The sequence below is a fragment of the Peromyscus californicus genome, unplaced genomic scaffold (assembly GCF_007827085.1).
Source record: "Peromyscus californicus insignis strain IS unplaced genomic scaffold, ASM782708v3 Scaffold_16__1_contigs__length_79575227, whole genome shotgun sequence".
NCBI lineage: Eukaryota > Metazoa > Chordata > Mammalia > Rodentia > Cricetidae > Peromyscus > Peromyscus californicus.
Window position 1 is genome coordinate 9,124,865 of NW_026294458.1, and position 12,960 is coordinate 9,137,824.

The window sequence follows — 12,960 nt, forward strand, 5'->3', positions numbered from 1 at the left end:
GTCTAGTTGGGGCATTGTCTCCCCCATTTTTAGGTAACTCTAGTTAAATTACTTTCATATATTTGCATATTTTATGAAACTTCTATAGTAGTAGGTTTCCACATGACTTTTCAAAAGGTCTTTAAAGTTAATAATTCTCTCTCCATCTGCCCTCCTATACACTTCTCTATTTAATGAGGTAGAAACTGTCATGTTGGTCTATGCACCAACTACCCATGCCTATTCTCCACTGTTCTTACTGCTTGATTTTATAATTAATTCCCTGTTTCTCAAGAAGTCTACAATTTTGGTGCAGTATATGATTAATTTGAAAAGAAATGATCTTACAATACTCAGCATTTTCATCAAGGAACAAGATTGTACTCTGATGACTCACCTTTATGTTAAAAAGCCAAGTAATTTATTTACAAAGCACATCATGTTTATATGACATTCTATGTTGTTTATTTCTAGAGTATTTTCTATAATGTTAATACATCATTAAAGGATCTCTGTAGACTTTATAAGCTGCTTTTTCATTCAGCCACTTACTTCTCATGTTAGTTCAGTGATTCCTTAGCTGATTCTTTCAGATTGCTCTGTTGATTGGCATTTTACTATGCATTCATATCCCCAAGCTTATTTCAGTGGATCTGAATATTCAGAATCTTTGAAATACTGTAAATGTTGAAAGAATAAGTGGGAGTTTGTCCTTGTTTCTGATTCAAATGATTTGCATTAAGTATAAAGAATATTGTAATTTTTAAAAGAATTACTGACTGAGGAAGTTTCTTTCCAATATTAAAGGAAGAATGTATGCATTATTTACTAAGAAAGAAGGGTTAGATTTATGCTGCTCATATATTAAAAAAGTACTTATGTACAAGTCTTAAACCAGTGGAAGTTGTCATTTGGATGGAATTTAAATAAGGTAAAGAACATGGAGGAAAAAATAAAATTGTAGCCTCAACACAATGGGTAATCTTCCAATGTAAATTAATAATCTTGGGGAGATGGAGAGAAGGTTCAAAGGTTAAGGGAGTTTACCACTCTCACAGAAGCCCAACTTTAGTTCCCAGGACCCACATTGGATGTCAAACAATGCCCTATAATTCTAGCTCCAGAAGAATGACACCCTCTTCTGGTCTCCAGGGGTACTAAGTTTACATACAGAAAGCCACATGCATACATATATACACATGAAGTTGGTTGTTTTAATTTAAAAATTATGGAGAGATAGAAGCAAATTTCAACAATACCTAAGGATTCTTGTCATCATGAGCTTCTGGTGTGAGCTGTGTGTTGGTCTTTGTGTTCTGAGTATTTTAATAGCATGCTATGCTGTGTAGAATAACAAAAAAAATATATGTTGATTCAATGAAAGGAAAACATCCTGGGATGACTTCAAGCTCTATATTGGAGAGAAATTGCTGAAAAGAAGGCATTGTAGAGGATCAAATTACAGGGACATAAATTTGGTTGGGGAACTGTTGAATTTGATGTTCCTATAGAACATTCAAGAAGAAACAATATAACTGAATTTGGAGCCAAAAAGAACAGGACACACACAGAGTTCTGGGCAGCTGTGGCTTTGCAGAGTGCATAATGCAAGCCATCTAGAGTAATAATATGAAGGGGACAGGGCAGGTACTACCCTGGTGATGGTCTCAGAGTGAACAACCATTTGCAGACCAAAGGGAAAGGAAAGACAGTAGTCACAATGTGGGAAGTTTCAGAAACAAAGGAGAGGAAAGTGATGAGAAAGAGAGGGTTCTTTGAGATACACGGGGTGCTGTTGAACTACAGAATAGTTTGAGAGGAGATTATTTTTGTCTTTTGTGTGAGAAGTTTCAGAAAACTATGAAGATGAAAGTCAGAGTAGTCTACCGATGTTCTAATGTAAAAAAAACCAAGTAGATGGGTACTTTGTGGCCATGTATATGTACAGTTTGGTATGTATGTATGCGTATAGATAAATAGAATGTGAACAGATACTGTATTCTGAAACACCCCATAAAAATAAAGTACATATAAGCTATGTCTCTGTGTGTAAGAAATTCAAAGAGAATTCTCTCTGTGGAAGTTTCTTAAGGCCAAATGTACATTTGGGTCCACGGTTCCAAAGAAGAAGATGGCCAAGTGTGACTATATGAATTTGTGAGGAAAACCATCTCAGTCTGTAAAATGAGGCTAAAAGTCATTGGACTCTATGGCACACAACAAAGACACCTGAAATAATGTGTCAGTTGGGATTCTTTGGGATCTTCTGTATTGCTGTCAGCACAGACAGTATCAGAGATAGGGCAGGGTACACACAGTGTAGAAACAGCTCCATGGAGGGGCCTGCCAGACAAGGACAAAAGCCAGAGAAAAGGATTATCATCTACCTCTCCTCAAGTTAGGTCACAGCTCCACCCATTACAGCCAGCTAGTATTTTGGTCCAGCCCAGCTGCCAGAGAACAGGGACAGGTGCTGGCCTCACAGGTTTTGGTTTGAGTCTCAGTCACTGTGGTATGTTTTCGGCGGAGGAACCAAGCTCACCGTCCTAGGTAAGTGGCTTTAATGCTCCTTCTCATTCAGTTCAACCCTTGTTGTCTTGGAAAGGTCTGGTTTTTCCCTCTGGAAACCTCTTCTCATCTGCCCTCCCCAGACTTAAGGACTGCATCCTTAGCCTTCTCCATGGTGGCTAGGGGAGATAAGTATTTTAGAGTAATCTGCAGGAAGGGCCAGGAGATCAGAAGCATCTGGCCTCAGATTCTAATAAATATGCTGTGATCTCACGGGCTTTAGTTAGGGTCAGGCAGGTGTCAAGGGCTCCATCCTTGTTCTCAGCCAGATTAATCATTGGGGACCATTGACTGGGTCAAAGAAGAGGTACTAGGACTTTGTCAGAGCCCACAGTATCTTTATAGGGTGTCAAGGGTTGGATCTAGAGATGTACGTCCAGCTTCCAGGGACTTAGATTACCTAAGTGGGGACCGCAGAGGCATAGTGAAGGAGTAGGCTTGTCATAGTCTTCAGTTCTCTGATCTTCTACTGAGCTGCTGAGGTCCTCTAGACAGAGAAACAGCACTGAGTAGTAGGGAAACCAGATCCTGCTCATCTAAGGATTATGGAAGATTCTGTCTAGAAAGCTGCATATCCCTGGGTTATGGTGTCTTGTGTTTCCATTGTCTGCTTTCTATCTTCTTCAAATGGCATGTTAAACTTAGGAGGTCAGGAATGAGGAACAAACTTGGGGTTTCAGAATGCTCACTGACTGTCAGGGAAGCAGGCTGTTGCTGTGAGCCAGTGACTGCAATGCTCTTCCATCTGAGTGAAGAAACCTCTAGAACATGGTGAGTATAGAAGGAATAGTGGTCAGGTCAAAATGTGCAGGAGGCATCAGAGCCCTGGAGTAGCCTCAGATCTTCTCTGAGTGGAGCACACTACCTGGTGGAAAAGCTGCGTGGGTTGATGTAGAAACTCTGTGGTCCAAGATAACAGGAGGTTCAGTGTCCCCGGGTGCTGGGGACAAAGAAGGGGCCTCCTCACTTAATGAAAATCATTCTTCAAAGCAAGGTGTAATATAACCTGTTCTCCAGAGAGATCTGACCACCTCAGGAATAAAGAGCAGGTGGGCTGGGGAGGGTAATCTGATATGGGGCAAATTCCAAGTTAGATTATATTCAATAGGGTGGAGAGAGCACAGTCATGCCTGTAGACAGTGTCCAGGTCACTTCACTTGGGAGAGTATCCAGGAAAAGGCTACTAAGAAGGCTGTACTCATGGAGGCTCAAGGGGGCAGATGACAAAGAAGAGAAAGTTCCAGGTGAATAAGATGACCGAAGTGAAGAGTCACTGAGATTTTGATATTTTGTATTTTGTCTCCTGACTCAATCCCCTTCCTTTATTCACACAGGTCAGCCAAAGTCCACTCCCACAATCACAGTGTTTCCACCTTCCTCTGAGGAGCTCAAGACAAACCAAGCCACAGTGGTGTGTATGATTAACGACTTCTACCCGGGCAGTGTAACCGTGACCTGGAAGGCAAATGGTGTACCTATCACCCAGGGTGTGCAGACTACAAATCCCTCCAAACATAACAACAAGTACATGGCCAACAGCTTCCTCACTTTGACAGCAGACCAGTGGAGATCTCACAATCACTTGTCCTGCCAAGTTACACATGAAGGGAACGTTGTAGAAAAGAGTGTGTCCCCTGCAGACTGTTTCTAGGAGCCCAGCCTTTCCTTAGCCTAGGGGACCCAGAATGGGGTCTCTTCTCTGTGCTACCAATCTCAACCTTTCTCTTTTACCCACTGAATATTCAATAAAATATCATTGATCAGAAGTACTGCCTTATCACATTTGTTCTCCTTATATGTTTAATTTTGAAGCCTTTGAATCTACAATGTGTGTGTGTGGGGGGGTTGGATTTAGGTTCCCAGTGAGAAATTAGTTCTCCTTTGAAACATGCACAGGGTATCACCCTAAGAGTGACCTTTCCCTTGCTCTACACTCTTCTCTGAGCCCTGTGATGCAGGGACACTCATTTAGAATGCAGCTGAAGTAAGATATCATGTTTCAGGCTAAACAACTAACTTAATATTACATAGGAAATCCCACAATTCTGTATATAATTCAAAACATTGGTGCTCATGGTCCTCTATACAGGGGCATGAGGTGGGATAACCACTCAAGCATAATAACTTCATCCAATGGGAAATGGATCTAACTCAATTCCTGAAGGGGTTCCAATTAATTGTTCATAGGAAGTGGTCTCAGAGTTAAATTCCAGACTACTCAAGGTCATGTTGGGTGAGACTTCAAGGAAGACTGAGTGTGACCTGAGAGGTAAACTCAAGCCAGTTGCTTGGGTAGAGTTAGGTGTATCAGGCACCCTCTTCACTGGCCCAAGTCCTCTCATGTGCATCAGCACACCAGTGTGCACTTCAGATTGGTGTCAATCAAGGTCTTTGGAATTCACAATCAACATTCAGTGACCCAGCCTCTGTCCAAGTCAGCAAGGATTTAGTTGTTCAGGGCTTGGAGACATCATCCTTGGTAGCTCATAAACAGTATGGACACTGAATACATTCAGAACTCTGGTGGATTAATACAGTACAGTAGCATAGTCTGCCAAGCCAGAAATATTCTTCAACAATGAGGCAGAGTGACAGTTGACAACACTGAGCTTGACCTCAGGCCCCAAGTCCCTAGTTTCTGAGCTAGGAAAAACCTTTGGGATTTGTGCTTCATGGCAGCTTTCTGATGTTAGGGCATGATAAAGTTTGTGCCCAATAATTGTAAGTGAAGACCCTGAGTGTCCTCACAGTAGTGTTCCTTGCTAGGGTCAGTGCCAGCACTCATCCGTACCCAGATATTGCCCAGAGACTCACTTCCTCATCCTTTTGCTTCAAGTTTTCATTGACAAATTTGGACACAAAAATTAGGAAACACAGAAATAGTAATGTTCTCATAATCCCACCTAGGAACCTCTAACACTCATTTCAACTGGATTTTGATTCAACTATAACATTAAACTCTTCCCTTATATTGTGTAACAAAAGCACATTCCAGAACTTGTATCTTGTGTGATATGATTATATATACTTCCGGGTTTACAGAAAGAATGCCTAGACAGCATATCTAACTCCAAAAGAAGTTATTGATTATTTCTTGATATCAGGTAATAGTCAAGTTGTCATTAAATGATTGCATGACATGACCATATATTATTTAGTAATGCATTATTGGTAATGATTCTACCATGTGTAGGAAGATGAGATGTGGATTGAAACTGATGGTTGTGTGTGCTCTCCACCTGCTGTCTTCTGCAGGGTCTCAGACCTCTGTTTTTCTTCTTCACCAGGCAGGAGCTACAGAGACTGAGTTAGTGGGCCCAAGACTTTGCATAGACTCCATGCAGTTAGTAGCTTCCTTGACCTGTTACCAAGGGCTCCTCTCTGTTCATTCTTATCCTGTAAAGAGCTTCTTCTAAAGTAAGTGTGGAAATTTTATGAATGACTTTCTGGTAAGGCTGGCTCAGAGGACATTTGGGATCCTGGGAAGCACGATCTTTCAGAGGGCACTGTGTATCCCAGAATCACCAGAGACTGCATATGTCAGCTGAAAGTGGAGGGTAAGGTGCATGGAGGGTTTTTGTAGGAGCCTATATCACAGTGTTGGGTGTTTGGCGGAGGCACCACATTGACTGTCCTAGGTAAGTGACTCTTTCCTCTTCTATTACTATAACCTCTAAGGTTTGAGATGATTTTTTTGTTTAAATATTTCTCATTCTCTATTCTACTTCATGCTTAAACTTCATTCTAAGTAAATAATCTCTTGCTTCTCTAGTTCCTGCAGCTCACCTCAGATGGTTCCCTGTCAATTTTCTTGTCTAATCTCAAAGACGAGGGCAAAAAAAGATAAAGTGTTAATATGTGTCTGTCATTCTGTTGAGATATGCAGTGCTCTGAAAAGTACTCCGCTGTGCCATTCTCTGTGAGTGTCTATCTTTAATGAACTTTGTGAGGGCTAAAGTGAGTTACTATCTCATGGGGAAGGAAGGCTAGAGGCATAGAGGGAGAGGCAGCTGTTGAATTAGGAGAACATAGAACACTCAGCGCTGAGGCTGGTGAATAACATGTCAGAGGTCAGACAAGCTGGAGAGTGGAACTTGGGATTCAGTTTCTAGGATAGGCAGGAAAAATGATCCCCAAGCTCCCATGGAAAGCCATGAATACAGCAGTAACCAATCTAGAACTCAGGAATTTTAGTAAGGAGAAGAAAGGTAAGGGAGCTCTGGACACAGGAAGTCAAGAGAAGAGAGACTGGAGATGCAGTCAGGAAGCGGGTTCCTGGGTCTCTCTAAGACACTGATTAGGAAACAGAGCAACTGCGTTCACATAGCTCTGGTCCTGATCCATGAAAATTACACAACTCATCCAGAGAAGGGGATCTCACCTCAGTTTGCAGAATGAGAAACAGTTCACCCAGATCCATGCTACACTGAGCAGAGGCCAGGGACCTACAAGACACTGACTTTAAACTCCTAGGTTTAAAGTTTAGACTCAGCAGAGGTTTTACATCAGAACTGTCTTTGGAGTGGGGCAGACAGACTGCAGACATATTAAAAAAATAGAAACAAGGTTACAAGGGCAGGAAAGTGAAGGTCAGTTATCTTTGTTGAAGGTCAAAGTGCAGGGAGGTATCAAGTGAACTACTGCACAAATATGGGGAGCATAATTCCTAAGAACATAGGGAGTATATAGAAGAAATGCATACCCCATTTTCTGTACTCTGTGTGTTCAAACACCGTCACTAAACTCAAGACACTTAAAATGCTACCTCCAGGATTCCTATTGGAAGACTAAGATTCTGACCTTCTCTTTCTCTACCCTGCAGGTCAACCCAAGGCTACACCTTCAGTCACTCTGTTTCCACCATCCTCTGAGGAGCTTAAGACCAAAAAGGCCACACTGGTGTGTGTGATGACTGACTTTTACCCAGGTGTTGTGACAGTGGCCTGGAAGGCAGATGGTACACCTATCACCCAGGGTGTAGACACCACTAGACCTTGGAAACAGGGTGACAAGTACGTGGCTAACAGCTACCTGCACTTGACAGAAGAAGCATGGAAATCTAAAAGCAGTGTCAGCTGCCTGGTCACTCATGAAGGGGACACTGTGGAGAAGAGATTGTCCCCTGGAGTGTGTTTCTAGACCTTTCAACATTCATCTCACCCACACAGGCTGGGATTTGAATGATGCACAAGTATACCTTACTGCTCTTGACTACATAGCCCTTCTCCCTGCTCCTGAAATGCATAATAAAATATCCATTCTCAGCTTGTAATTCTACTCTAACTTATTTGTTTTAGTGTATATTTCACTGGGATTCAGAGTGGTGTGGGGATGTCCTGGCACCCTGGAGTCTGCAACCAGGGTTATAACCTGCATCATCACCCCAGGGAGTACCATCTCCACACAGACACATTTTCCCAGCCCTCCTCTGGATCTCTGATCATACCATGCAGTTATACAGTGTGAATGTCATAGACTTCCATAATCTCACCTAATATACCTAATATATATATATATATATATATATATATATATATATATATATATATATATACCTAATAACATGTCCCCTCCATTTCTAACAATCTATTGGCACTTAGTCATCTTGCCTTAGAATTACAGTGTGTGGACTGGGACACGTCTATTATCTGTGATCTCAGTTTCTATTACTCAAGTCAAAATGAATAGATAGTACTGGGAAATTGGAAGTTTATTACAATCAATACAAACAAGTAAAATCAGGCTGAAGATAGAGTGTATTTGGAGTTCATGAAGGCTGCAGTCAGCCTTTATGTGAACATGAACTAAGGCAAACAAGACATGATTTCCAGCCCAAATGTTAACAAAGGCATTCAGTGCTGAATGTGAGAGACAATGACAAGTCTCTACTTCAGAACTTGATTCTGGGATTTGTCATACAACATCAGGGCTGAAGGCTCCAGGCATGACTAAATATCTGGGTACCCTACAGAGAACAAGACTGTCCCTAGAATCCCCATCCAACCAGGTCTCATTTTTTTCCCTAGCTCAAGGCTTAATAGTTCAGGGTGCACCTGTATCCTGAAGTTATCACAGGCCCCTACTAGGGGACTAGGTCAACCCCCTAGCAATACAGACCTTGTTTAACACCATTGTTCTATAATTCCCAGGTCTTAGGGACACAGGACCAGGGTCCGTACTAAGTTTATTGTTGAGGAATCAGCCTGGTAACTTGGCCTAAAAGATCAGGGAATATTTAAAACAGTGGTATGAGCAGAAAGAAGGCAATACTACTAGATACTAGCCATACCAATTCAAACCGTAGTTTCTGCCTTAAAGGGGTATTCAGTGGATTATGTTGTACAGCAACTGACTTTAGTTCATGGTGGTGATTCAAAGTTGAGGTTGTGTCCCTGACCATATTGGATTCAATGCCAGCTCCACTCTCATCCACCAGCTACTACCTATAGGAACACATTTTCATCACTTTGTTGTAACATTGTAAGCACAGAATTTAACTTATTCCTTGGGGACACACCCATCGTCACATAGGCATGCCTCACATCACTTATCACAGGATTCCTATTATTTTATTTTAATATGACCCTTAACAACATCTCCCGTTTTGGTGCTCCTGATATATGAATTTTCTCTTCTTTATGATGTGTTAAAAGTTTAATAGAGACACAAAACAGCTGTGATCTCAGTAGACTAGTCCTAATGCCCAGTGGTCAGATGTCTTTTGGTTGTCAATGTGGCAGAGCATGATTTAATTCAACATTGGCTTATGCCCAGACTCACGGTGGGGTGTCAGAGGGTAGGAGGCTGTATACTGGTGAGTCTCCTGGGTTCAATTTTTTTCCCAGTCTTGGCAGAAATACTCTAACAGAGTGAGGGAAGTGATTGGACTGAGGATATCAATATACTGAAGAGAAAATGAGAAAGGGACAAAGAAGTGCTTCCCATGAGAAAACAGGCCCTTTTACCTTTCCAAGGACAAGCTTGACACCTTGACTGCCATGTGGCTTGTGATTCATAAGTCAAAAAGTGGGCATATCTATATCCCACAACTGGAATTCTTGGGGGTGGGGGAAGTCCTGATAGGAACTAGTGACAGGGACGTGTTGAGAGAAGAAACTGTCCTGATATGACAGATCTCCCCAGAGCCTTCAGGATGACATTTGAGCAGGATCAGTCCCAGAAGAATGTAAACCTTGATATATGAAAACTTCTGGGATCAAATTCCAGGGCTTGTCAAGTGTTCTAATAGTTCAGCACAGCAACTGCACAGGTTCAATCCAGAAATGGTCCCAGCACTGATAGGAGAAAACAAACATAATTTACCATAACTAACAAAAAAAGCTATCTCCAGTTGACAACTGCTTGCAAAGAAGAAAGTAATTTTCACCAATGGAGTCTCACTGGGGGGTATATAAACCACATGCAAGGCTTGGCCTTGTGTCCAGCAGTAGATGACCAACACAAAACAAACTCACTGGTGATTTTGAGGATATTTCGTCTCATATTGATTTGGCTATTCCTTATCTCACAGGTCCTTTGCTTTGCTTGTGTTTTATGGTTTCTGATTATGTGTTTTTATGACTTTTGTGTGTGTTGTGCTTTTTAATTGATTTCTTTAAAAAATTCAGTTTTTTTATTTGCCTGTTTGTTTTCTAGGAGAGAGAGAAAGAGAGAGAGAGAGAGAGAGAGAGAGAGAGAGAGAGAGAGAGAGAGAGAGAGAGAGTGAGTTTAGAGATGAATGGGTGTGGAGATGAGGATCTGAGAGGAGATGGGGGAGGGGAAACTGTGATCAGAAAAGGAAAATTAAATCATGCTATGGATAGAGTATGAATAAAGTTGTTAAAGATTGGAGCCTGGACATGGTCAGTCTATGTGAGTATAAGATTCAAGTCAATTTGGGAATGACCCCAAGATTAACACTCAGGAACTCTGATTAATAGAAGCTGTTTCAAAATTGATTTCAGGACGAGACTCAAGTCATGAAAGGCCAAAGCAGAGTGAGTGTGGCCTGAGAACTGTCAACAAGGCCAGGTGTTCAGGAAGTCTCAGCTGGTCCACATGCTTCTTCACTAGCCCATGTCCTTTCATGTGTAACTTCATCTGGTGTGGACCTCAAACTGATGTCAGGAGTGATCATTAACACAGATCTGCCTTCCTTGGTCTAGTGCTTATCCAGCTTGGTTGGTCCATCATATTCAGGTCCTGTGTAAAACATTGTCTGTTGTTAACAAGGGACATGGCAGTTGCCTGCACCAGAGATCCTGGTCAACCTGTCAGCTCAGTGACACACTCTGAAAATCAGGAGACATCCTCAAAGATGAGACAGAGTGATAGGGAAGGTAAAAGTAATGTTTGATCCTGGCCAGAACATTCCAAACCTCAGCCTCTGATATAGAAGAAATTTTGGAAACTTGTATCTCACAGTATTTGTCTTATTCTAGTTCACAGAAATACTTTCTGTGACCCAAAGTTGGAGGGGATTACTTTGTGGAAGAAAGAGATTGAAATGAAGTTGGGTATCATTGTATCTCAGCGTGTTCTAGGCTATTAGAACACCGCCACCAAAGTAGTAGCTCTGCTGAGGGCAAAGCCAGAACCTGCTGAGTCCCATCTGCTACCCAGAGACAAGACTCATCCTGTTGTTGCATGGTTTTATTACAGAGAATACAAAACATAAGGAACAGAGGCATGTCAATGTTTCTATTGATTAGTCACTGAATAATTTATTAAATTATTTCAATTGACCTTTGACAGCATAAGTCTTCCTTTACATAATATCTTGAAGTGGATCTTGACAGGTTGTCTTTATGTGTATATATTCCACCACAGTTATGCATTGATAATAACTAAAATGTTCAGAAAAATCAACTCTAGATTGAAATTATGGACAACATTTCAGAAAAGAGTAATGTTGTCATCATATACCCATAAATATCTTAGACCCATAGTGTTTTTCACACTGGCATTATTCCTTCTTGTTTCTTTATATGTATACATCACAAGGATGGATTCTGTTTCTTAATCTACACAACTAACCTGTGTCTTTTGATTGAAGAGTTGACAGTATGAATATTTACATTTAATATTAAAAGGTGCTTGTTGATTGCTCTCATATTTTTTTTTACTGTATATGTTCTTAGTTTTATTTTGTGTCTCACTGAGCAGTCCCTCTACTCAGCTTCAGTAATTACAGCTTCATTTCTCTGTGTGTAGGAAATTGAAAGATAGCTTAAAATAGTCATGATACATGAGTATGTTCTAGGCTGTTGAAAACTGTGGGGTCCACAGGTCACTCTGGTTCCCATCCAGTCAGAAGGTAAAGGAGGAGAGCTGCTGATCCTAGGATTCTTTTGTTCCTGTAGCTGCCCAATATCTTCCTAAGTTGTTGGTGGTAACAGCTCACTGCTTCTTACTCCATGAAAAGTTGCTCTTCTATACAGTTATTGAAAAGGATCAGTTTACTTTGAAAGAGGATAATTCCAAGGACTGGTAGCATTTTCAATGAAAGACCTCCAGTACCGCTCATTTTCAGTGAGCTCAACATCCTCTCAGGAAGACAGTTACATTTAAGCATTCCCCCAGCACAACTGCAACCAAAGGCTGCTGCATCCATGACCTTGAGCAAAGCTCACACATTGTTTTAATGAACCTGTGTCACAGTATTGGATGTTTGGCAGAGTGGCTGAGCTGGCCACCTTAAGTCGGTGTCTGTTTTCCTTGTTTTTCTAAAGGTTCAAATACATTTCTGCTTTGTTGTTGTTCTTTTTTCTTGTTATACTTAGACATGGTGAGTGGTATAAAAAGAAGGCCAAGGCTTAAGATAGTCTTAGGAAGTTACATACAGGTATCTTGGCCAAGAAATCTTCAGTACATGGGGAACAATTAAAGGAAATTTAGCCTACATTCCATATGATGAGTTTGTCAACCCAGAGCTCCAAATGGAACCTTTTCACACACTGAGCTCAGGAGCCACAAGCATACCTCTGACCCTTCACCTCTGACCCTTCATCATTGTCACATTATTGGTGAGCTCAAAAACATACCTCTATCACTCTGTCCCTACTATCTTTTGAGGAACTCCAAGTCAACAAGATTACTATATGTATCAGATCAGTGACTTCTACCAAATTATCATGACTGTGGCCTGTAAAGCAGGTGGTACCTTTGTCACATAGAATGAGAAAGCCACACAGCTTTCCAAACACAACAAATACATATCCAGCAGCTATAAGACTCTGGTACCTGACCATGTGACCACTGGAGATCTTATACGGTCAATAGTTTCTAGATCACCCATTAAGGGATTATAGTAGAAACAATAGTTTCCCCTGTAGAGTCTTCCTACTTTTCTAATATTTGCATTACAATGTGGGCTGGAGTTATGGACCCTAAGAAGAAATTTTCTCTCCTATA

The 12,960-nt window shown here is 41.2% G+C and overlaps 1 protein-coding gene and 1 gene segment (V, D, J or C); both read left to right on the forward strand.

The window, feature by feature from the left end:
• Positions 1-4,313, forward strand: part of LOC128111853 (immunoglobulin lambda-1 light chain-like) — a 65,815-nt gene extending 61,502 nt beyond the window's left edge. The window contains exons 3-4 of the mRNA XM_052740299.1: positions 2,484-2,529; positions 3,882-4,313. Of these exons, the coding sequence (XP_052596259.1) occupies positions 2,484-2,529; positions 3,882-4,198 (363 nt within the window). The 3' untranslated portion in view covers positions 4,199-4,313. The remainder of the gene's footprint in view (positions 1-2,483; positions 2,530-3,881) is intronic.
• Positions 4,314-4,773: 460 nt separating this feature from the next.
• On the forward strand, positions 4,774-7,813 carry LOC128111660 (Ig lambda-1 chain C region-like). The segment is given in 3 exon segments: positions 4,774-4,839; positions 6,131-6,185; positions 7,370-7,813. Coding segments are annotated over 3 exon segments (438 nt in total).
• Positions 7,814-12,960: the final 5,147 nt, after the last annotated feature.